This window comes from Cherax quadricarinatus, chromosome 19 (genome assembly GCF_038502225.1).
Source record: "Cherax quadricarinatus isolate ZL_2023a chromosome 19, ASM3850222v1, whole genome shotgun sequence".
NCBI classification, from domain to species: domain Eukaryota; kingdom Metazoa; phylum Arthropoda; class Malacostraca; order Decapoda; family Parastacidae; genus Cherax; species Cherax quadricarinatus.
The window spans coordinates 41,358,371-41,385,186 of record NC_091310.1 but is presented as its reverse complement, the minus strand read 5'-3'; the positions used below and the strand labels follow the sequence as shown (position 1 = coordinate 41,385,186).

Here is a 26,816-nt window from a genome sequence, read left to right as displayed (position 1 = left end):
TGTCGCAAAAAAAAAAAAAAAAAAAAAAAAAAAAAAAAAAAACTTACGAAATGATAGAGAATCTTTTCCCAATTGTAATGACACCAAAAGAACGAAATTTGATGGAAAATGAGGGAATTACGCTCTCGCTAAGTTAGCGACCTCGGTGATATTTATTTCATAGCACAAAATAACATAAGCTCAAAATTTCAGGGCTGTATCTCCCGTGCAACATGAGATCTGCCTGTACATACAACAGACATGAAATCACTTGTACAGCCTCTCCTCACTTAGCAACGTACTTGTTTACTGACGCCTTGGACTTACAACGGCTTCTCTGACCAGTACTCATACCTAAATAATGTACATTCTGTTTATTACAATATACAGTACACTAATGTAAAAACATTTAAAAAAATACCAGAAATGTTAAAAATGGTGCAAAAAAGACATTTAAACAATATCAAAGATGACTGACACAAACTCACTATCATTATAGTATACTCCTCACTTAGCGACGAATTCGTTTACCGACTTGGTCTTAGGAACGGAACTGTCGTTAAGTGAAGAGAGGCTGTATTAATGTTGGTAGAATTATAAACAAAATGGCTTAACAAAGCTCCAGGAGAGCAAAACATTGCCACAATAAAATGTCACATTAGTACCACCTGTGTCCTTTTACCTAACATAAAATCACTTATCTAGATATATAATGCCTAAAACAGGAATAAAGAATACAACCTCCCCTCACTTAGCGATGTACTCATTTACCAACTGCTCAGATTTATGACCAGCTCTCCAACCAGTATGCAAACCTAAGTAATGTACAGTAGGGCCCCACTTATGCGGCGGGTTAGGTTCCAGGCTGTCGCTGGAAAGCAGACATCGCCGGAAGGCAGAACGCCATTTTTTTCCATTTATAAATGCATATAAATGCCAGACAACAAGTTTACACTAAATTATATTAAGTTAGTAATAGAACCAGGCATTAAAAACACACAAAGTAAAATACATTCACAGTAAATTCATTACTTATCTTAAAGTATTTGTAATCTTAATGTAGGGAGAGAGGTGAGTAGTGCTTATTTGTAGGAAGTCAGGTGCAGGTAGCCCAGGTGTAGGTAGCCCTGGCTCCCCGTCTCATACTTAATATGCAATATTTAAAACATCCCAGAGAGGTAAAATACACATACAGTACACTCATTATTTACCTTAAAATATGTGTAGTATTAATATTGGAAGAGAGGCGAGTAGTATTTATTTGTAGAAAGTCAGTGTAGGTAGCTGGTAGGTGTAGCCCAGGCGGGTTACACCTACCGGCTACCTACACTGTGGCCCAGAGCCATATTATTAACATTGACATGCCTTGTTCACTGAATTTAATCATTTCTAACAACTACCTTCAGATGCCATCATAAACGAAGGTAGAAGTAATGAATAATTCATGCCGAAAATTGTAAACAAAAGCGGAGTGAGGGAGTGGCTGGGAAAAAGGCAGATTCATACACGTTTTCTCTGATGGCTGAGCAGAGAAAGCGTAATGTTGTCCCTCCACCCGGCTACCATCCAGGTCCACAAGTACAGTGGACCCCCGCATAACGATTTTAATCCGTGCAAGAGGGCTCATTGTTATGCGAAATAATCGGTATGCGAATGAATTTTCCCCATAAGAAATAATGGAAATCAAATTAATCCGTGCAAGACACCCAAAAGTATGAAAAAAAAATTTTTACCACATGAAATATACATTTTCCTACACACAAAGAGAATGATACATGCACAATAGTAGAGTAGTACATGCACAGTATATATTGTGCATGTACTAATCTACTAAATGAAGAATAAATGACACTTACCTTTATTGAAGATGCAGCAATGACTGATGAGACACTGTGTCCTGGGAGTGCCTTTTCCTCCTGAGTACTGTAGGTCCTGTTTGGCATTTTCTTCCAGAACAGGCCTTATCACACTGTGTATGCCACTACGATTCTTAAATCTCTCAAACCAACCTTTGCTGGCTTTAAATTCACCAATATGAGCACTAGTTCCAGGCATTTTTCCCTGTTCACCTGGGTGTTAGTCGACTTGTGTGGGTTGCATCCTGGGAGACAAGATTAAGGACCCCAATGGAAATAAGTTAGACAGTCTTCGATGACACTGACTCTTTTGGGTTATCCTGGGTGGCAAATCCTCTGGGGTTAATTGTTTCTTGGTATTCTCAATAAGCCACACCAACAACGGTGCTACAGCAGCAGCAGCAGCTGACGGTGGTACAGCAGCAACAGACGATGCTACAGCAGCAGCAGACGATGCTACAGCAGCAACAGACGATGTTACAGCAGCAGCAGACGATGCTACAGCAGCAGCAGCAGCAGATGATGCTACAGCAGCAGCAGACGATGCTACAGCAGCAGCAAACGATGCTACAGCAGCAACAGACGATGTTACAGCAGCAGCAGACGATGCTACAGCAGCAGCAGCAGCAGACGATGCTACAGCAGCAGCAGACGATGCTACAGCAGCAACAAACGATGTTACAGCAGCAGCAGACGATGCTACAGCAGCAGCAGCAGCAGACGATGCTACAGCAGCAGCAGACGATGCTACAGCAGCAGCAGCAGCTGACAGTGCTACAGCAGCAGCAGACGATGCTACAGCAGCAGCAGACGATGCTACAGCAGCAGCAGACGATGCTACAGCAGCAGCAGACGATGCTACAGCAGCAACAGACGATGTTACAACAGCAGCAGACGATGCTACAGCAGCAGCAGACGATGCTACAGCAGCAGCAGACGATGCTACAGCAGCAGCAGATGATGCTACAGCAGCAGCAGATGATGCTACAGCAGCAGCAGACGATGCTACAGCAGCAGCAGACGATGCTACAGCAGCAGCAGACGATGCTACAGCAGCAGCAGCAGCTGACAGTGCAGCAGCAGCAGCAGCTGTACCACCAATAGTAGCGATGGTTGATTGGGGTTTATTATACAACCTGGCCAGCTCGGAGACACGCACTCCACTTTCATACTTATCAATGATCTTTTTCTTCATCTCTATTGTAATTCTCACCCTTATTGCTGTAGGGTTGGCACTAGAAGCTTTCTTGGGGCTCATGGTCATTTATTTTCTAGAAAAAGCACCGAAAACACTGTAATAATACGAAATATTCCGATTGTATGCTTGGATGTTACCGCGGAGGCTGGCTGGTAAACAATGCCACTGGCGGCACATGTGAGGCTGGCTGAGGGCGCACATTGGAAGCGTCTCGGACAAAAATTGGTGAGCGGGTTTTTAAGCGGTATGCGAGGCAAAATTTTTGCGATTAAAGCAAGCGGTATGCGGATTAATCGTTATGTGATGCCAACGGTATGCGGGGGTCCACTGTATTATTATCAGAGCACACATAAAATATGCAATAAATGCCAGACAACAAGTTTACACTAACTTATATTAAGTTAGCAATAGAAATAGGCATTAAAAACACAATAAAAGGTAAGATACACACAGAGTACACTTATTACCTTAAAATATTAATATTAATGTGTGAGAGGTGAGTGGCAGGGTGTTTATTGAATAAAATCAGAATGGCACACCATTATCCTCTAACTTGGCACTTAAAGCAAGAGGCTTACGACTTCTCTTTTTATCACAGCTAACCTTAGACGCCATCGTCAATGAGAGCCAACTAGTTAACAAAAGAGTAAACGAGAGAGAGAACGAGACACAGAGTTGAGACAATGTAAGAACACAAACTGAACAGGTAGTGGACGATCACTTGGTCAGGCGAAATACATGTAAATGCGTATTAATATGTGTCTACTTTTAGTTCATTCACGTCCATTTATAATAATAATTATCTCGCAATACAAATACTCTTACATTGTGTACAAGTTAGTTCAGAATAAACAAATAGCAACACACATTTTTAGAGTGAATGAAGATAATAATATTAATAAAAATAATATTATTATTATTATCAATATTAATTTTTTTTTTTTTCAACAAGTCGGCCGTCTCCTACCGAGGCAGGGTGACCCAAAAATAGAAAGAAAATCCCCAAAAAGAAAATACTTTCATCATCATTCAACACTTTCACCACACTCACACATTATCACTGTTTTTGCAGAGGTGCTCAGAATACAACAGTTTAGAAGCATATACGTATAAAGATACACAACATATCCCTCCAAACTGCCAATATCCCAAACCCCTCCTTTAAAGTGCAGGCATTGTACTTCCCATTTCCAAGACTCAAGTCCGACTATATGAAATTAACCGGTTTCCCCGAATCCCTTCACTAAATATTACCCTGCTCACACAAGGGTCATGAATTGCTATATATAGAGTAAAGGCATACGAAAAGATATTTTTCTACAGGTATCCCCCAGTTTGACTAGAGAAAACGTAATTCTTCCGACACTACCTACACAGCTGCTTTGTAAACAAATCTCATATTTATATCAATTTTTATTCTGTGAGTGTATGTATCATGTTTATATGTTATGTAATGGGTTTCATATATAATTTTGAGGAAAATATCATAGATGGATTAATGAAAATGCCTATAATGATGTAAAATAAGACATTTAGTGTGCCCAAGAGTGATTATTATTACGTAGTATTGGCGTCATGAGTAGAGAGAGACTTAGCGATTTTAATGTGTACCTGCACACCAGCACAGTGTGTAAGTATATTTAGGTACAGGTACACTTAAGTATAATTATCAGAGTACGTATAAAATATGCAGCAACTTTAAACCACTTGAAATTTTGGAAAGTTTCCTGACATAATAGATGAGGTCACGGAAAATGTAAACAAACCGGGTGGGGGGGGCGCCGTATTTGAAAGACCGCTTGCCGTATAGCAAATTTTGGTCATAATTTGACATCGCCGTATTAGCGGAACGCCATACGGCGAAACGCCGTAAAGCGGGGCCTTACTGTATATTAGAGCTGATTTCCTCTATTCCATTTATTACAGTATACAGTACACTACAGTATAAACATTTAAAAATATACTAGATATGTTATAAATGGTGCAAAGGTGACATTAAAAAAATATCTAAAGGTGGATGACACAAACCCACTACATACTAGCATAGTATGCTCCTCACTTAATGACCAATTTACTTACCAACCTACTCTGAGGCATGGAACCCCGTCATTAAGTGAGGAGAGGCTGTATTTATGTCTATACTCGGGTGATCTGGGCGATTCTGGCTGGGGGATACAGTATTAAACTCTCTGTGTGAGACATCACAGCACCTGGGATGTGCAGGTGTCTGGTAGAATGGGTGGAACGTTAAAATAGGCCCCTTGGAGTAAAGATTAAAAAACCAACTATAAACACTATGAAAATATGAACAATACCCTTCTTACTGATGGAAATCAGCCTTGTTTGTGGTGAGCCTGTGTCTGACCAGGAAGGTGGCCAGCACTTCAGCTACACGATCAGGGGTGTCTTCTTGTACTGCATGGCCACACTGTGGTAACACCTGCATCTGAAACTTTCCTGGAAATTATTACATTAGTATTAGTATAGAATTCTGCAGCATGATAATGTTATCTCTAAGATAAACAATAAACGAAGAAAGCAAACAACAGAATAGTGGCATGAATACGTAATACAATTCAGAGGGAAAAGGGGTTTTTAAAATAGTTTGATCATGTGGAAAGAATGAATAGAACATTATAGAGGTGTACGAATTTTGATTGGCTAGGATTAGAAATACAGGACATCCAGTGAAAGAGTAACCAGAATTTAAAGTAAGATAAAGTTTTTTTTATTTTTAAGCCTATTTTAAATTTTTTTTTTATATAGTCAATGACATGCAACCTATTTTTCCAATGTGTTCTTCTCATTGAATAATGCTAATTTATATAAGGCAGTGATTTTCTGTAAGATTATTTCCCATCCCTGTATGAGTCAAGGGTCTAGTGTAACTACTGTATTTTCTGGCATATAAGGCACACCTGAATTTTGGCAAGCATATTCTAGGAAATTAAAAAAAAATGCACTTGCTAGGTCTAGTGAGGTGAAAGTGAGCAGTAAATAAATAACAAAAAGGCACAATACCGTGACTGGAACGATACACAAATAACCCGCACATAAAAGAGAGAAGCTTACGACGACGTTTCGGTCCGACTTGGACCATTGACAAAGTCACACTAACAGAGGTGGAGCAGGACGGCTATATTTGACTGGCTCGTCTTCCTTATTTCCCACTTCTACCACTACCACTACTACTACCTCTTCTTCTTCTACTACAACTACTGATGAAATTATGACACATGTGCGGCGTCTGGTTGTCTTTGTTGTGGACGTTTCGCCATCCAGTGGCTGGCTGGATGGCGAAACGTCTACGGTGGGGATGCCCGGGTGTTGTGCATGTGTCATTTCATCCTGTCGGTATTATATACAATTCTTGTACTACTACTACCTCCACCTCTTCCTGCCTATATATAGCCGTCCTGCTCCACCTCTGTTAGTGTGACTTTGTCAATGGTCCAAGTCGGACCGAAACGTCGTCGTAAGCTTCTCTCTTTTATGTGCGGGTTATTTGTGTATTGTGTAAGTGAGCAGTAAGTAGATGTTGGTAAACTATCACTACTAACACTAGATGCCATCAGTGGCATACTTAAGGTATGGCAGGTATGGCATACCTTAGGTATGCCTCTTGAAGGGGAATGCCAGTGAGCAATTTCTATTAAAGTCAGACAAGCCATCCTTGGATAATGAAAAAAGAATTTTCTTCAGATGTATCATCTGTCGTTGATTATCATGAGTGAGAAGTACTAGGATGGGTATTTTGTTAAACTACTTACATAAATTATTAGGTAAAAATAGTGCTGGGAGCTACATGACCACATACCTCACAGAACCACTGCTCAGTGCCAACTGGCAGTAAGACCATTCTCCTGCACAAATTAGAGAGGTAGTCTAGAATTCTGTGCAAAATTTGTGAAATTTAATGTTGTTATTAAAAGTGCCAGTTCCATATTTCAGAGCACTGTGTAAGAATGTGTAAGAAAACCATGAAACTTTTTTTCATGAAGAAGGAAAGTGGAGCTGAAGGACAGAAGAGAGAAAAATTGGAGGTAGAAGCCAAAATGTTGAGGAAGTTTTTCATGCCCTTCTTTGAAAAGCCTGGAACAAGTTGTTCGACACATTCCATCGAGTCACCTGCTACATGTTTGTTAGAATCTGAAGGGAGACCAGGTATAAACGTGTCACAAGCTGAGGAGAAAATCAAGTCAAATAAATCCGAGTTAGACGAGTTTAAAAGTGAGGTTGCCAGAGAGAACATGGACATGACAAGAGGGAAAGATGGTGGTGGTGATGTTTGAGTTTATTGACGAGATTTTACCTGAGAAGACTGAGCCTGATAACACTGAACCTAGTGAACTGGATGGTGTTCAAGAGCCTTGAACTGGCATACAAGAAGTGATTGAACAGCGTGACATTGGACTTCTGAAGTTCAACAAGGATCCTGGAAAAGCAATTCCGCCTGATGCAATGAGAATGGAACTACGTAATAAAGCTGGGTTCGAAGTATTTCCAAAACAGTGAGGAGCCTTTCCTACCATCAAATAACCTCTCAATAAACATAACTTGGTTCAAGAGGAAATTAGGAAATGGTCATAGTAAGGAAGTGACTCGCTCACGGCTGCTCTGTTCCCCTTCTAAAAAGTCTGAATTTTGTATCTGTTGTCTTTTATATTTCCAGTCAGACCATCAATCAGTGGATTCAACCAGTAGAAAGCACCTGAAAGGATTAGTGTTCATGAAAATGCTACAAATCACTAGGAGTGAAAAGTGGAAAGAATTGAAAAGAAATTTAGCTGAAAACTGAGGAGTTACTGCTACTGAAATTCAGTCACAGACTGATAAGGAGAAGCCAAAGTGGCGTGATATCCTGATGAGAATCCTTCACTGCATAAAATTCCTTGCAATTCAGAACCTGGCTTTATGAGGACAAGGGGTCACTTCAGCTGGACAATGACTCCAATGTGGGAAAGTTCCTTGGCTTACTGAAACTACTGGCCATCTTTAACCCTGTCATGAAACAATACCTCACTTGTGTGGAAAATTAATCCTGGATCCAAATCTTATCTTTCACTGGGTGTCCAGAAAAAATTCATCCACTGTTTGCCAGAGTTTACTGAGAAGTATTCATGAAGCCAAATACTATGGTCTCATGTCAGACTTAACTCATGATCAGGCATACTGTGAGCAGATGTGAGAAGTAGTGTGGTACATGGAAGTTGATTTTGAGAGGAAAATGGTCCGTATTAGAGAGTCCTTTGTTTTATCCAGATAAGCCAAAGGATGCTGAGAGCTTGGATGAAGACATCTTGAAACAGCTTGAGAAGGACGAAATGGAGCTACAATATTGTCAATCACAGTGTTACGACAATGCTGCTGTGATGGCTGGACACAGAAGTGGTGTTCATCAAAGAATAAGTGAAAAACAACAACCTGGCAGTGTTTGTGAATTGCGGCAATCCCTCATTCAACTTGGTGGGTGTACATGTAGCAACGCAGGATACAATGATGGTTACATTTTTTTTGAAACCATTGAAGCTCTCTGTGTGTTCTACTCTTGTTCAACACAATAATGGGAAAAAATCTCAAAAATGTCATGCCTGTGGTTGTTAAGCTAGAGTCCAAAACCAGGTGGAGTGCAAGGACAGAAGCAGTGAAACCCATCAACAAGTACCTTGAGGAGCTACTTCAAGTTCTCCAGGACATGACAAACATTGAAAACAAGACCAGTGAAACAAGAAGTGACACACGGCAGCTGTATAACTGCACGCTGAGTTATGGTTTTCTGATTTTGTTAGGACATTTAAACAAAGCACTCATTTCCATTGACTATTCAAAAGATGCTGCAGGATCCTAGCACAAACTTCCACAATGCTGCTATGGATTTCAAAGCCATCTGAGATCATTTTGATTTTGAAAGAGAAGTGTTGGTTAGCGAGTCACTTGAAGAAGGAATCGGTCTCTGTCAAGAATGGAATACTGAAGTTGAAAGACATCAGAGATGAAAGAAACAAATCGCTGATGAGGAACTTGAGATGCTGGGTTAACAGCCAAGGAGGTAAGGGAAATAGTCACAAAGGGAACACTCGAGTGTTTTCAGAGAAAAGGATGAAAGATTCGCTCATTTGCATGACATTGACATCAAGTTTGAGTTTATCGATGTCAAGGGACTGTTATGGCACTGACAGTAAAGACCAATAGAAGAAGTGCAAAAATTTGGGTGAACTGTACAGCTCTGATGTTGATGGACAGCAGCTATATGAAGAAATTTTGGATTGCATAATGTTGCTATCACGTCGGGATAACATGGAAATATTACTACTGGAAGAGCCTCTCGAATTTATTGCTCAAAATGGAGATGAGAGCGTCTTCCCAACAATCGCACTGCTATTCAGATAATGCTAACCATTGTAGTTTCCATCGCCAACCGTGAGAGATCATTCAACAAGTTAAAACTTGCTTTTGTATTTGAGAGCCTCCTTAGGTGAAGGAAAAACTGTGATTTGTTCTGCTGAGTATAGAAAGAGAAGAAACTGAAAAAACTACATTTGAGCACAAAATAGACCATCTTGCATCCATGAAAGCACTGAAGATGCAGTTGTAATTTTCATTTTTATTTTTATTATCACACTGGCCGATTCCCACCTAGGCAGGGTGGCCCGAAAAAGAAAAACTTTCACCATCATTCACTCCATCACTGTCTTGCCAGAAGGGTGCTTTACACTACAGTTTTTAAACTGCAACATTAACACCCCTCCTTCAGAGTGCAGGCACTGTACTTCCCATCTCCAGGACTCAAGTCCGGCCTGCCGGTTTCCCTGAACCCCTTCATAAATGTTACTTTGCTCACACTCCAACAGCACGTCAAGTATTAAAAACCATTCGTCTCCATTCACTCCTATCAAACACGCTCACGCACGCCTGCTGGAAGTCCAAGCCCCTCGCACACAAAACCTCCTTTACCCCCTCCCTCCAACCTTTCCTAGGCCGACCCCTACCCTGCCTTCCTTCCACTACAGACTGATACACTCTTGAAGTTATTCTGTTTCACTCCATTCTCTCTACATGTCCGAACCACCTCAACAACCCTTCCTCAGCCCTCTGGATAACAGTTTTGGTAATCCCGCACCTCCTCCTAACTTCCAAACTACGAATTCTCTGCATTATATTCACACCACACATTGCCCTCAGACATGACATCTCCACTGCCTCCAGCCTTCTCCTCGCTGCAACATTCATCACCCATGCTTCACACTCATATAAGAGTGTTGGTAAAACTATACTCTCATACATTCCCCTCTTTGCCTCCAAGGACAAAGTTCTTTGTCTCCACAGACTCCTAAGTGCACCACTCACCCTTTTCCCCTCATCAATTCTATGATTCACCTCATCCTTCATAGACCCATCCGCTGACACGTCCACTCCCAAATATCTGAATACATTCACTTCCTCCATACTCTCTCCCTCCAATCTGATATCCAATCTTTCATCACCTAATATTTTTATCCTCATAACCTTACTCTTTCCTGTATTCACTTTTAATTTTCTTCTTTTGCACACCCTACCAAATTCATCCACCAATCTCTGCAACTTCTCTTCAGAATCTCCCAAGAGCACAGTGTCATCAGCAAAGAGCAACTGTGACAACACCCACTTTATGTGTGATTCTTTATCTTTTAACTCCACGCCTCTTGTCAAGACCCTCGCATTTACTTCTCTTACAACCCCATCTATAAATATATAAAACAACCATGGTGACATCACACATCCTTGTCTAAGGCCTACTTTTACTGGGAAATAATTTCCCTCTTTCCTATGTACTCTAACTTGAGCCTCACTATCCTCGTAAAAACTCTTCACTGCTTTCAGTAACCTACCTCCTACACCATACACCTGCAACATCTGCCACATTGCCCCCCCTATCCACCCTGTCATACGCCTTTTCCAAATCCATAAATGCCACAAAGACCTCTTTAGCCTTATCTAAATACTGTTCACTTATATGTTTCACTGTAAACACCTGGTCCACACACCCCTTACCTTTCCTAAAGCCTCCTTGTTCATCTGCTATCCTATTCTCAGTCTTACTTTTAATTCTTTCAATAATAACTCTACCATACACTTTACCAGGTATACTCAACAGACTTATCCCCCTATAATTTTTGCACTCTCTTTTGTCCCCTTTGCCTTTATACAAAGGAACTATGCATGCTCTCTGCCAATCCCTAGGTACCTTACCCTCTTCCATACATTTATTAAATAATTGCACCAACCACTCCAAAACTATATCCCCACCTGCTTTTAACATTTCTATCTTTATCTCATCAATCCCGGCTGCCTTACCCCCTTTCATTTTACCTACTGCCTCACGAACTTCCCCCACACTCACAACTGGCTCTTCCTCACTCCTACAAGATGTTATTCCTCCTTGCCCTATACACGAAATCACAGCTTCCCTATCTTCATCAACATTTAACAATTCCTCAAAATATTCACTCCATCTTCCCAATACCTCTAATTCTCCATTTAATAACTCTCCTCTCCTATTTTTAACTGACAAATCCATTTGTTCTCTAGGCTTCCTTAACTTGTTAATCTCACTCCAAAACTTTTTCTTATTTTCAACAAAATTTGTTGATAACATCTCACCCACTCTCTCATTTGCTCTCTTTTTACATTGCTTCACCACTCTCTTAACCTCTCTCTTTTTCTCCATATACTCTTCCCTCCTTGCATCACTTCTACTTTGTAAAAACTTCTCATATGCTAACTTTTTCTCCCTTACTACTCTCTTTACATCATCATTCCACCAATTGCTCCTCTTCCCTCCCGCACCCACTTTCCTGTAACCACAAACTTCTGCTGAACACTCTAACACTACATTTTTAAACCTACCCCATACCTCTTCGACCCCATTGCCTATGCTCTCATTAGCCCATCTATCCTCCAATAGCTGTTTATATCTTTCCCTAACTGCCTCCACTTTTAGTTTATAAACCTTCACCCCTCTCTTCCCTGATGCTTCTATTCTCCTTGTATCCCATCTACCTTTTACTCTCAGTGTAGCTACAACTAGAAAGTGATCTGATATATCTGTGGCCCCTCTATAAACATGTACATCCTGAAGTCTACTCAACAGTCTTTTATCTACCAATACATAATCCAACAAACTACTGTCATTTCACCCTACATCATATCTTGTATACTTATTTATCCTCTTTTTCTTAAAATATGTATTACCTATAACTAAACCCCTTTCTATACAAAGTTCAATCAAAGGGCTCCCATTATCATTTACACCTGGCACCCCAAACTTACCTACCACACCCTCTCTAAAAGTTTCTCCTACTTTAGCATTCAGGTCCCACAATTACTCTCTCACTTGGTTCAAAGGCTCCTATATATTCACTTAACATCTCCCAAAATCTCTCTCCTCTGCATTCCTCTCTTCTCCAGGTGCATACACGCTTATTATGACCCACTTCTCGCATCCAACCTTTACTTTAATCCACATAATTCTTGCATTTACACATTCATATTCTCTTTTCTCCTTCCATAACTGATCATTCAACATTACTGCTACCCCTTCCTTTGCTCTAACTCTCTCAGATACTCCAGATTTAATCCCATTTATTTCCCCCCACCGAAACTCCCCTACCCCCTTCAACTTTGTTTCGCTTAGGGCCAGGACATCCAACTTCTTTTCATTCATAACATCAGCAATCATCTGTTTCTTGTCATCTGCACTACATCCACGCACATTCAAGCATCCCAGTTTTATAAAGTTTTTCTTCTTCTCTTTTTTAGTAAATGTCTACAGGAGAAGGGGTTACTAGCCCATTGCTCCCGGCATTTTAGTCGCCTCATACGACACACATGGCTTACGGAGCAAAGATTCTTTTCCACATCCCCATGGACAATAGAAGAAATAAAGAAGAACAAGAGCTATGTAGAAAAAGGAGAAAAACCTAGATGTATGTATATATACATGTATATGCATGTGCATGTCTGTGAAGTGTGACCAAAGTGTAAGTTGGAGTAGCAAGATATCCCTGTTATCTAGCGTGTTTATGAGACAGAAAAAGACACCAGCAATCCTACCATCATGCAAAACAGTTACAGGTTTCTGTTTCACAGTCATCTGGCAGGACGGTAGTACTTCCCTGGGTGGTTGCTATCTACCAACCTACTACCTTTTCATGTAGTGCCATAATTTGTTAATTAACCCTTCAAGGGTTGGTCATGTACAAGTACGTCATTGCAGCCAGGGTTGGTCACGTACTTTTGCGCCTAAATTCTAGCGCCTTCAAATCTGGTGGATAAAAAGCTGGTAGGCCTACATATGAAAGAATGGGTCTGTGTGCACAGTATAAAAAAAATTCTGAAGCACGCAGTGCATAATGAGAAAAAAAAAACTCCGACCGTGTTTTTGGTTTAAAACAGTGACTTTCTAGTGTATTTTTGTATGGTACTTATGGTTGTATTCTCATTTCTTTGGTCCCATTTGATAGAATGGAAAATATATTACAAAAACGGACATGATTTTAATTGGTTTCACTTTGACAAGCACCTGGAAATTGAGTCCAAGTAGCAAAAATGATCGATTTTTGCCGATGTTCAAAAGTAAACAAATCACGCCACGCATCCAGTACACATCAACTGGCGATTCTAATATTCTTTCACAAGTGCGCTGATATCATTTATATTTTTTTTTTTTTTTTTGAAAAATTTTCAAAAATGAGAAGGAGTTTGAAAGAGGGTCTCTCGACCCTCAAAGGGTTAAAAGATTAACGAGCTCGACTTGCATTTTTGAGCTGATTTTATGGTAAAGTTATCTAAAAGATGGGTGTTAGATGTTTGAAAATGGGGCACAATTTCAGTCCTTGCCATAGGTGCTATTTTCTATAGATACCCCTCTGGATGCCATCATCACTGATGTAAACAAATGTGATGGCACAAACTGTGACATCAGAGGGGTAAGGGTCATATGTAAACATCAAAATATTCAAGATAAAATTTTAGTTAGGACATTTTATTACAAACACACTATAGCTTAGGGAGTTTTTATTAAATTTCTAAAACATGAGGAAATTAAGAAAAATTTATTCATCTTACAAGTGAGGATACTGAAGCTACTTTTATTCATCTCAAAAAATGAGGATCTTCTATTGCATGCCCCTCTCAATGAAACAAATATTCCACTGTAAGTTAAACAGTTTTATGGAGAAAATCTGTTACTTCAACAAGCTCCAGCTTATGCAGCCTGTTGTCTACTCCATTGTCACCAATCACCAAAACAAACATGGCTACCTGTTATTTACAGATACCAGCAATATCTAAATTATAATTTATAATAGTTACTGACCATTCTAAAGTAATCTGGGAAATAGTTCTGCAGGGGTAGTTGATTGGGGTTCAACTTGCCAGTACTGCAACTACTACTTGCTCGTAACTCTTGTTCCTGACCTTGAGTATACTAAGCACAGAATGATTTTCTGAGTTTTTTTTTTTTTTTTCTGAGTGGGGGAGGAACAAGCATGTCTTATCTGCCAGAAAATATGGTCATCCCAAGATGCCCTAATTGCAAGTGCGATTATTCATAAGGAAGATAAGTACAAGTCGAGGACCTGTATCTCACATAAACAATTACCGAAGTACAACATAAAATAAAATGGCAAGTGCTAATTAAGTCAAATATATTAAAGCAATATCTCTCATTATTTGGAATAATGGAAGTGCAAGGATGTCTCCTCTATAACAGCATTAATGGACTGCACTTCCTCAGTATCCACAAGTTTTGCATTTATTAATTTGTCAATTAATGGGTTGTGTTTTATGTTCTACTGTCTGTTATACACAGCTGGGGCTCATGGATCCATCATAACTTATACAATATTATGAAGGATGAGTATATTAACACTCCAAGGACTGAACCATAACCAATAAAGTTGTCCTAGGTGTATGCATGTGTCCTTTCTTCCACAATATTATGACTTCGCAAACTTGGCTCCAATACTTGTAACATCTCTATTTAAAATAATCATCTCTGCACATAACTCTATCAGATGACCCATTTATACAAATGACCCAAAATAGCAAGAAATGTTAGACTAATGCAGTATAGTAACATGTCTTGAAACAAATTGCACATCTACAAATTAACCAATCTAAAATTTATCTGAAAATACATTCCTGATGGATAATGAGAGAACACAGTACTATACTGTATAGATATACAGAAATTTAAAATCCTTCTTATAGTCAGATGAATAATTCCTAATTTGAGATTTTTAAATGGTAATTTCTGCTCATGTTCCAAAACACTGAACAGCATAAAACATTTCTAAAATTTTTTAGAATTTAAAATTTAGTTTTAATGAAAATTTTTGCCCATGTTCTGAAATATCACACAGTACTGATAATTTAAAATTTAAAATTGTATTTTCCCCAATTCTTAAAAAACTACATAAATTTTTCAAGTCAAATTAAAATAGACATTTCTTGATCTTGAAAAAATTCATAATTTCAATAATCATTCAGAATGCAATAATTATTTTCTGAATTTGGGAGTCTTTTGGATTCTGTAAAAAAAAATTACAGTTAAAATACGTACTACTGTACATCAAATAACACTGCAATGAAATCTCATCCAAATTCTCTAAAATTATAATAAAAACATATATACCTTGCATCTGTCCAACAGTGAGGTCAGTGTCAAGTCTGTCTATACCAGCCAGCAATAACATTTTAGCTGGAGAACAAGCCAAGAACTTGGCTGATAATCCTTGAAACCAGCCTGACCAAAACTTTTCTGTTTCTCCTAAGTTTATTCGCCATGTATATTTCTTTACCTGCAAATCATAATTAAAAATTAATAAATGCTTTGAATGTGTGTGTAAAATATTTTTTAAAACTTCTAGTAGCCCCTTTTCTAGTTTTTTTATGAAGGAGGGCCCCACTTATACAGCAAGTTAGGTTCCAGGCTACTGCTGTAAAGTGAATATGTAGCAGCTATGACTTCAGTTTCTCATGACATTTTTTCAGCCCAGTGGCCCACCTGTATCGTGAGTCCACCTCTGTACACAATACACACATTATTTAAAATATTTTTGAACTTAGCTTATAGTGAGTGTGAATGTATTTATTGTAGGAAGTCTGAATAAATGAAGAATGTGTATAACTGAAAACTGCTGTATTAGTGAAACACCGTATCAAATGATTTAGATAAAGAAAAGTTGGATATCAAATTGGGGAGGAGGAGCATGGAAGAAGTGAATGTTTTCAGATATTTGGGAGTTGACATATCAGCGGATGGATTTATGAAGGATGAGGTTAATCATAGAATTGTTGAAGGAAAAAAATTTGAGTGGTGCGTTGAGGTATACGTGGAGACAAAAAAAAACATTATCTGTGGAAGCAAAGAAGGGAATATATAAAAGTATAGTACAGTGGACCCCCGACATTCGATGGCATCGACATTCGATAAATCCAACATTCGATGCATTTTAATGCAAAAATTTCACCTCGACATTCGATGGAAAACCCAACATTCGATATGATTCATACAAGATGTGTCCACGTGTGGCCTGAACTGCACCGTGTGTGCCAGTGTTTACAAGTCAGCCAGTGTGCGCACATCTAAGGATACATTTGGTACATTCCATATTATCCATATTATCACTGTTTTTGGAGCTTGTTTCTGCAAAATAAGTAACCATGGGCCCCAAGAAAGCTTCTAGTGCCAACCATTCAAGAAAAAAGGTGCTAATGACTATTGAAATGAAGAAAGAGATAATTGCAAAGTACGAAACTGGAGTGCGTGTGTCGGAGTGCATGATGATTTGGTAAAGAAATTGCCTGCAACTAGTGGTGATGTGAGTGAATTTAAGGCCAGCAAAGGTTGGTTTGAAAGATTTAAGAATTGTAGTGGCATACACAGTGTGGTAAGGCATGGTGAGGCTGCCAGTTCAAGTCCTAATGGAAGGGGATTCCCTTTCTGAACACTAACACCATCCACACTCTCCCCTCCTCCCATCCCATCAATCATCACCAGATCTTCATTAAAGGTAAGTGTCAATTATTCTATTGTTATTGTAATTATTCTATTGCATTAAACTTAATATTTCATGTGGTACAATTTTTTTTTCCATACTTTTGGGCGTCTTGCACGGATTAATTTGATTTCCATTATTTCTTAAGGGGAAAATTAATTCAACTTTCGATATTTTCGACATTTGATGGCTCTCAGGAACGGATTTATATCGAATGTCGGGGGTCCACTGTAGTACAACACTTTTATATGGTTGTGAAGCTGGAGTTGTAAATGCCGCAGTGAGGAGGCGGTTGGAGGCAGTGGAGATGTCCTGTCTCAGGCCAAAGTGTGGTGTGAATATCAGACAGAAAATTCGGAGTGTGGAAATTAGGAGAAGGTGTGGAGTTAATAAAAGTATTAGTCAGAGGGCTGAAGAGTGGTTGTTGAGGTGGTTTGGTCATTCGGAGAGAATGGATCAAAGCAGAATGACATGGAGTGTATAAATCTGTAAAGGAAGGAAGGCAGGGTAGGGATCGTCCTCAAAAAGGTTGGAGGGAGGGGGTAAAGGAGGTTTTGTGGGCTTGGGGCTTGGACTTCCAGCAAGTGTGCATGAGTGTGAATGGAGAAGAATGGTATTTGAGACCTGACGAGCTGTTGGAGTGAGAGCAGGGTAATATTTAATGAAGGGATTCAGGGAAACCGGTTATTTTACATAACTGGACTTGAGTCCCGGAAATGGTAAGTACAATGCCTGCACTTTAAAGGAGGGGTTTGAGATATTGGCAGTTTGGAAGGACATGTTGTGTATCTTTATACGTACATGCTTCTAAGCTGTTGTATTCTGAGCGCCTCTGCAAAAACAGTGATTATGTGTGAATGAGGTGAAAGTGTTGAATGATGATGAAAGTATTTTCTTTTTTGGGATTTTCTTTCTTTTTTAGGTCACTCTGCCTTGGTGGGAGGCAGCCAACTTGTTGAAAAAAAAAAATATACATATATATATATAATGGAAAAACTTTCGTTTTTCCTTTTGGGCCACCCTGCCTCAGAGGGATATGGCCAATTTGTTGATAGTAGTAGTACTTTACTGAATATACCAGGTAAAGTGTACGGTAGGATTATTATTGAAAGATAGAGAGCAGGATTGCAGATGAACAAGGCTTTAGAACAGGTACGGGATATCACATTGAAGAGAGGGAGCATGGAAGAAGTAAATGCATTCAGATATTTAGGAGCAGACTTGTCAGCAGATGGGTTTATGAAGAACGAGGTAAACCACAGAACTGAAGGAAAAAAGGTGGGTGGTGCATTGAGGTATCTCTGGAGGCAAAGCACACTATCCATAGAGGCTAAGAAGGGAATGTAAGGGAGTATAGTGGTACCAACACTCTTAAACGGGTGTGACGCATGGGTTGTATATGCTGCAGTGAGAAGTAGGCTGGAGGCAGTGGAGATGTCATGTTTAAGGGCATGTGTGGTGTCAATATTATGCAGAGAATTTGTAGTGTGGAAATTAGGTGGTGGTGTGGAGTTACTAAAAGTATTAGTCAAAAGGCCTAAGAGGTGCTGTTGAGGTGGTTTGGTCATTTAGAGAGAATGGAGCAAAACAGGATGACTTGGAGAGCATATAAATCTGTAGTGGAGGGAAGGAGGGGTAAGGGTCGTCCTAGAAAAAGACGGATGGAGGAGGTAAAAGAGGTTTCGTGTGAAAGGGGCTTGGACATTCAGCAGGCATGTGTCAGTGTGTTAGATAGGAATGAGTGGAGATGAATGGTTTTTGGGACCTGACGAGTTGTTGGAGTATGAGCAGGGTAATATTTTGTGAAGTGATTCAGGGAAATCAGTTAGCCAGACTTGAGCCCTAGAGGTGGGAAATACAATGCCTGCACTTTAAAGGAGGAGTTTAGGATATTTGATGTTTGGAGTGACATCTGAATTGTTGTATCTGTGCATCTCTGCAAAGACAGTGATTATGTGTGAATGATGGTGAAAGTGTTGAATGAAGGTGAAAGTGTTTCCTTTCTGGGTCCCACTGCCTTGATGGGAGATGGCCAATGTGTTAAAAAAAAATACAAATATCCACACATGTATACATATTTTTTTTTTTTTCAACAAGTCGGCAGTCTCCCATATATCCCTATAAATACATATACTGTACATGGCATTTGAAAATAACTTTACATAAATTTCTGACCTCAAGCAACACTAAATGATGCTCATAACACTACCGGTAATTTGATTTCAGTCGATGTTTGTGTTGACGAATGCTCTGCAACTTGAGAAGTTCCTGAGTCACCATCTTCCTCAGGGATTACATCAGCCCGAAGGGGGACTCCACTTTCCTGGTTTTGATTAATGTTTGCTGATGATTCAACATCAGCAGTTCCACAGGAACCTGTCTCTGTGCTATAATACACAAAAAGAGTCATCTATAAAAAAATAAAAACAAATGGCAAATGAACCCTATGTACCAATTCACCTTATTACTACACAAGTTTCTTTATATTCTTGTCACAAACCAATACATGTATTTCCATAGTGAAAGTGAAATAAGATGTACCCCACTTTATCTAGTACTGATATGATCACACTAACTTCTTATTCAAGTATTGTATTTTGAACAAAGTTCTGAATCTCCAGCACTTGAAAATGTTAAATTGGTTGTCAAATAAAACGTGTCAGTAAAAAATTCTGCTAGTCATATCTTGTTACTCTGAAAATTGTCATGTACCACCAAAGCCTCAAAAACAATAAAATTAGGTCCTGAAACCATTTATAAGAAATATGTATGTACCATATGTACCAAATTATTTATGTACAGAAAGAAAAAAAGTTATCATCACACAAATGTTGATTACTCAACTTGTCCCATTATACAATATTTCTACTGTAACTTATTAACTTCCCAGTTCTTCATCTCTATTTAATCACTCTACAAAACTTAAGATTAATGAATCAATTTGAAAAAATAAGTCATAATTTTAAAATTGTACCATTTGTTCATTAACGACCTTTCTTATTGTGCATATAATTGTGGGTAATTGCATGAGAAATACTTAATAGTCTGTGTCTAATTCTTAAGTAGTCTTTATACATTAGGATCAGTTTACTAGAAGTGCACTGCATACTCGTGGCTTGCTTATGTACCCAACAATGTTTAATATGTAAATTACATTATTTTTGTACCACATAAAAAAAATAAAAATTTAAATTTGAATTTTGAATAAGAGCTGATAGCAGTGGATGAAGTGTGAAGGAATTATTATTTTTAAAATTTATTTACTTCAATGGCCATCTCCCACTAAATCAGGATGACCCAAAAAGGAAACATTTTTAACCATCATACATTCGACTGCAATCTTGCTAAAAATGTGCTGCATCAATATTCAGATTACCCTCTGACTGTAACATCCCAAACCCTCCTTCATACAGTAGGCACTATCATTCACACTTCCAGGATTCAAGTTCAGTTATTATTATTGCAGTAGTCCCTTGTGTTGTGATATTAATCTGTTCCAAAAGATGCATCGCATCTCCAAAACATCATAACTCAAACCCCAAATACATGATTTCATGGTATGTAATACATTCCAAGGGAAGGCAGGATATAGGCAAGGAGGGAGGCAGAGAGGCAAGCAGGCCGAGATGGATGCAGGGAGAGATGCAGGGAGGGATGCAGGGAGAGAAGCGGCCCATCACTTTGTTTTCACGTGGGTACTGCCTTCCTTTCCTCCCACTCTTAACCCTTTCAGTGGCTGATGCATAGAAATAGGTCACTGAAATCATGGTTTCTGACAAAGATCTACACCTAGATGTTTAGTAACTTTAAATTTAGTGAAAGAGGCCTGGTAGGCCTCTGTGGGAGATAGCCATTATGTTAAAAAATAAATAAATTGGGTACCAAGTGCTTATAAGACAGGAAGTATAACTGGGCATATTTATTTTGTAAAAACTGCAAATTATGGCTGGTAATATATGGTAATTATGTAAGTACTGGTACTTTTAACAGTTTACATTTAATTAATTCTAGACAAAATGGTACCCTGCCACTTACTTCTTCACCTGTCCTGGCATGGAAACCCTGGCTGCTTCAGTGTTTCTAGTCTGTCCAGAACGCACACTGAAAATGCAAATATATTTTTATAAAATACTAAAAATATATATATCTAGTTTCATTTAATCTTCAAACTTTAATCATACTGGAAGTATATCACCCCTAGTGCTAACCTGGGACCCCTAGGGATTGGAGAACAAACATACTTCAGGTTAAAAAAAAAAAAAACTGAAGATTTCTTCCCGGAGTAGTTGAAGTGTTTTCTTTCCCTTCTGTGAAAGGTCCTAAAATCTGAAACTCTCTCCTTGCAGACTCCAAAAGTTTCTTATCTGCCAACTGCTACAAAGCTTAAAAAAAACTTCCTTGCCATAATGTGATGTTGTCAGCAATACACTTACTCAACCAAATCCTGAAACAACCTGTTTTTATCCAATCTTATCCTTGTTCTTTCTTTAAATTTTCCTTCAACACTCATATATTGTTAGATAGGCATATTCTATCTCATATTTTGGACTGTAATTCAAGTAACTAGTACCACTCACCCTGTTAAACTAACAATTATATTTTCATAATGTGATTCTTTTATGAATTAGCTTGTAACTTGTACCAGTATTTAAGTTCATACTAATACTGTGCATTAGGCCCTTAGAGAAAAAATATTAATGAAAAATTAAATACAGTAGGGCCCAGCTTTATGGTGTTTCACTAATATGGACATTTCAAATTATAATCAAAACTCGCTATACTGCTCCCCTCAACCTGACTCTAATATGGTCACCGTGCACCACCCATCTCTCCATTATGTCTGGAAATTTTCCAAAATTTCAAGTGTTTTAACCCTTGCACTGTCGAGACCCTTGCTAACAAACTTGCTTTCATTGTCGAACAATTTTTCAAAAAAAAAAAAAAAAAAAAAAAAAATCTCATGAAATGATTGAGAATACTTTTCCATAGATAATGAAACCAAAAGCACGAAATTTAATGGAAAACTTACGGAATTACACTCTCACAAATTTTGAGGTTTCAGCGATATTTACGCATAGGCGATTTTGTCCATTTTGAGCCCTATTTTGGGCCAATTCCATTGATACAGTCAACTACATTCATAGCTATTTCTCTAGCACTCCTTTTGTTCTATCAAGTGAGTACAAGAAACAGCCTATTTCCCTATTTCAACTACCCGATAAAGTGATCAGAAATTCGTAATTTGGCCAATTTCGTACAAAATTCAAGACAGGCCAATTTCATACAAAATTCAAGACAGGCCAATTTCAAAATATGGTCCAGAATAAATAATGCAAACATTCCTAGCACTAACATTTTCTCTGTTCATTAGTCACATCTCTAGGCCCCTCTTATATTATGCTTGCTTTCCATTTGAATTTTTATTCATACACTTGGAAAATCCTAGAGGGATTAGTACCAAATTTGCACACGAAAATCACTCCCTATGAAAGCAAAAGACTCGGCAGACGATGGAACATCCCCCAATGAAAAGCAGGGGTGCCTCTAGCATGATAAGAGACAACACAATAAGTGTCAGGAGCCCAAGACTGCTCAATTGCCTTCCAGCATACATAAGGGGGATTAAAAATAGACCCCTGGCTGTTTTCAAGAAGGCTTTGGACAGGCACCTAAAGTCAGTACCCGACCAGCCAGGCTGTGGTTCATACGTCGGTTTGCGTGAGGCCAACAGTCACAGCCTGGTTGATCAGGCCCTGATCCACCATAATGCCTGGTCAGACCAGGCCACGGGGGACATTGACCCCTGAAACCCTCTTCAGGTATACTCCAGGCATACACAAAAAAATAGAAGATTTACTGTTATGCAGACTACTGCATTATTGTAAAAATGGTATAAGTATTATCATTGCATTTTTGAAAGCATATCTGACCCACCAGTTAATGTGTATTGGATGTGTGACGTCCTTTGTTTACTCTTGAACACTGTCAAAAATTGAACATTTCAGCTACTTTTACTCTGTAAACCATTCAAAATTATCTCTATTTCTGTAGTATATCTCCCATTCTATCAATTGAGACCAAGAAAACGAGAATACACCCATAAATACCACACAAAAATACACCACAGAGTCACTGTTTTAAACCAAAACCATGGTCACAGTTTTTTCTTTTCTCATTATGCACTGTGTGCTGCAGGACTTTTTTCATACTGTGCATACTGACCACTCAGACCCATTCTCTCATATGTAGGCCTAGCAGCTTTCTCCTGCAAGATTGGAAGCCACTAGAATTTTGGCGTAGTATTATGAGACCGACACTGGCTTCAAAACCGTAATATTATGGGACTGACAGTGAAAGGGTTAGTTATTGCGTACGTATTTTATATTTTTTTATTATATTTATTATCACAGTGGCCGATTCCCACCAAGGCAGGGTGGCCCGAAAAAGAAAAACTTTCACCATCATTCACTCCATCACTGTCTTGCCAGAAGGGTGCTTTACACTACAGTTTTTAAACTGCAACATTAACACCCCTCCTTCAGAGTGCAGGCACTGTACTTCCCATCTCCAGGACTCAAGTCCGGCCTGCTGGTTTCCCTGAACCCCTTCATAAATGTTACTTTGCTCACACTCCAACAGCACGTCAAGTATTAAAAACCATTTGTCTCCATTCACTCCTATCAAACACGCTCACGCATGCCTGCTGGAAGTCCAAGCCCCTCGCACACAAAACCTCCTTTACCCCCTCTCTCCAACCTTTCCTAGGCCGACCCCTACCCCGCCTTCCTTCCACTACAGACTGATACACTCTTGAAGTCATTCTGTTTCACTCCATTCTCTCTACATGTCCGAACCACCTCAACAACCCTTCCTCAGCCCTCTGGACAACAGTTTTGGTAATCCCGCACCTCCTCCTAACTTCTGGAATGAAAAAATATCGTTAACCGAGGTTCCACTGTACTACTCATCTCTCACCCTACATTAAGATTACAAATATTTTAAGGTAAGTAATGAATGTACTGTGTATGTATTCAACGCTTTATTGTTTTTAATGCCTAGTTCTACTGTTAGTTTAATATATGTTGGTATAAACTTGTTATCTGGCTTCTGTATGCATTTATAAGTGGACAAAATGGTGTTCTGCTTTCCTGGTGAGGTCCACTTTCCGGCAGTAACCTGGAACCTAACCTGTGATGTAAGTAGAGCCCTACTGTACAACATAAAACTGAGTAAATTTTTTCAGAACAGTATAGTCTGACTTTTACCTTTGATGCTATGCATTCTATGTTCTTTCTGGTTATTGTATGTCCTGGGCTGTAATACTGAACTATAAATTAATATTTGTATTTTCCCAACTATTGCAATAACTGCTATGAATGTTATAACAAATTATTTTACTAAAACTTCTAATAAACTGTTTTGCAAAAAAGTCCAGAAGTTGTAATTTTATTTTAAGGCTACCTGAAATACTTTGCATAACCAGGTGCTTTCTATTCCTGAATCAACAGTAAATTATACAGTAGAAGCTCAGTTTTCATCTTCAATTCGTTCCAGAAAGTCTGACGAAAACCGAATTTGACGAAAACTGAGGCAATATTTCCCATGAGAAATAATGTAAATCTAATTAATCCGTTCCACACACCCAAAAGTATTAACAAAAAATACATTTTGTAGGCAATAACTATAGTTTTACATACAGAAAACAATGAGAAATAAATATAAAGGACTAATAAAATGGATAAATGAACATTTAATATAACTTTTACCTTTACTGGCAACTCTTGTTGGCATTGGAAGACAGCGAGGAGAGGAGAGGGAGGAGAGGGTATTGTTTGAAAGGGGGAATCCCCTTCCATAAGGACTTCAGGTATCAAATCCCTATCCAGGGTAACTTACCTTCTTTGTGTTTTACTGCCACTAGGAGCAGCTTGAGAGTCACTGGACCCCTGTCACAAAAAATCTGTCCAAAGAGGTCTGTGTCTGGTGTCTCTTTAAGATTTGCCTAAAATGGGACACGGCATTGTCATTGAACGTGTTGTAGACATCGCTTGCAACAGCTTTGTTAAGGTGATATTTCTCCACAAAACTTTGCAACTCGCTTCACTTTGCACACATGTCCTTAATCACTGAAGAAAGCACATTCTCCCCTCTCTCTTCCTCCTTCTCTGAAGCAATTTCCTCAGCTGTGATCTATTGCTGTTCCAGATGAAGGTGTTGCAGCTCTTCAGTGGTTAGGTCTTCCCTGTGGTCATCCACCAACTCTTCCACATCCCAGTCACTCACATCCAACCCAGTACAGTGGTCCCTCGTTTTTCGTAATTAATCCGTTCCCGGAGCCGTTACTATAAACAAAATTCACGATTTACGAATCAATTTTCCCCATAAGAAATAATGTAAATACAATTAATCCGTTCCTGACACCCAGAAGTATTAAAACAAAAAATTTTTTAACATGAAATATACATGTAGTAGATAAACAATACAATGGGAAATGATGAATGAAACATTAACAGCATAACACTTACCTTTATTGGAGATTCTTCTTAGTGTATGGGAGACTGGAGGAGGAGAGAGAGAGTGGATTGTTTATAGTTTGGAAGGGGAATCCCCTTCCATCAACACCTCAGGTACCATTTGTTTTTCTGGGGTTGCTTCTCTTCTCTGTTTCTTAATGCCACTAGGACCACCTTGAGAGTCACTGGAGTTCTGTCTCACAAAATAACTGTGGAGAGAGCTCTGTTTCTGGCGTCTCTTTAATACTTCCCTAAAATGGCCCAAGACTTTGTCACTGTAAATGTTGCCAACCTGGCTTGCAACAACCTTGTTAGGGTGATGTTTCTCCATAAAGCTTTCCATCTTACCCCACATAGTAAAAATCTCTTTAATTTCTGAAGAAGGCACCTTCTTCCATCTCTCTTCCTCCTCCTCTGCAGCAAGATTCTGAGCTGCGATGTGTTGCTCTTCCTGCTGAAGCTCTTGCAGCTCCTCAGTGGTGAGCTCTTCATTGTGGTCTTGCACCAATTCTTCCACATCCTCCAAACTCGCATCCAACCCCATGGAACTCCCCAGTGCCACAATTGATTTTACAACAGACATAGGCTCATTAGGGTCAGTCCCAAATCCTTCAAAATCCCTCTTGTCGACACAATCTGGCCACAATTTTCTCCAGGCAGAGTTCAAAGTCCAGGTAGTCACTCCCTCCCAAGCCATACCTATAAGGGTTATGCAATGGAGGATGCTGAAGTGTTCTCTCCAAAATTCCCTTAGGGTCAAGTGAGTGTCTGTAGTCACAATCAAGCACCTGTGAAACATTGCTTTTGTGTAGAGTTTTTTAAAGTTTGCAATAACCTGCTGGTCCATGGGTTGGAGGAGAGGAGTGGTATTCGGGGGCAAGAACTTCACTGTGATGAACCCAAACTCCTCGAAAATTAGGTCATCCAAGTTTGGAGGATGAGCAGGTGCATTGTCCATTACAAGCAGGCACTTGAGATCCAATTTCTTTTCCAGGAGATACTCCTTCACACTAGGGCCAAACACTTCATTGAACCACTCGACGAAAATTTCCCTCGTGACCCATGCCTTACTATTAGATTTCCAAAACACACACAATTTACTCTTCATAACATTTTTTTCCTGAACACTCTGGGATTTTCAGAATGGTACATTAGTAATGGCTTCACTTTGAAATCCCCACTACCATTAGCACAGAACATTAGCATCAGCCTGTCTTTCATAGGCTTG

At 39.1% G+C, this 26,816-nt stretch overlaps 1 protein-coding gene across 4 annotated transcripts in view; it reads right to left on the bottom strand.

The window, feature by feature from the left end:
• LOC128688334 (protein phosphatase methylesterase 1) overlaps window positions 1-26,816 on the bottom strand; it is a 48,501-nt gene that overhangs the window by 9,456 nt on the left and 12,229 nt on the right. For 2 of the 4 annotated variants that reach the window (XR_008406982.2, XM_053776108.2), the window contains exons 6-9: window positions 21,111-21,176; window positions 19,285-19,462; window positions 15,710-15,875; window positions 5,358-5,490 (exon numbers count right to left, since the gene is read on the bottom strand). Coding sequence is in view for 3 of the 4 variants with exons in the window: in XM_053776108.2 (XP_053632083.1) it covers window positions 5,358-5,490; window positions 15,710-15,875; window positions 19,285-19,462; window positions 21,111-21,176 (543 nt within the window). In the remaining variant the exon portion in view is untranslated. Of the gene's footprint in view, window positions 1-5,348; window positions 5,491-14,073; window positions 15,606-15,709; window positions 15,876-19,284; window positions 19,463-21,110; window positions 21,177-26,816 lie in introns of those variants that run through there. The other 2 variants (XM_053776109.2, XM_053776110.2) reach the window with 2 other exon arrangements.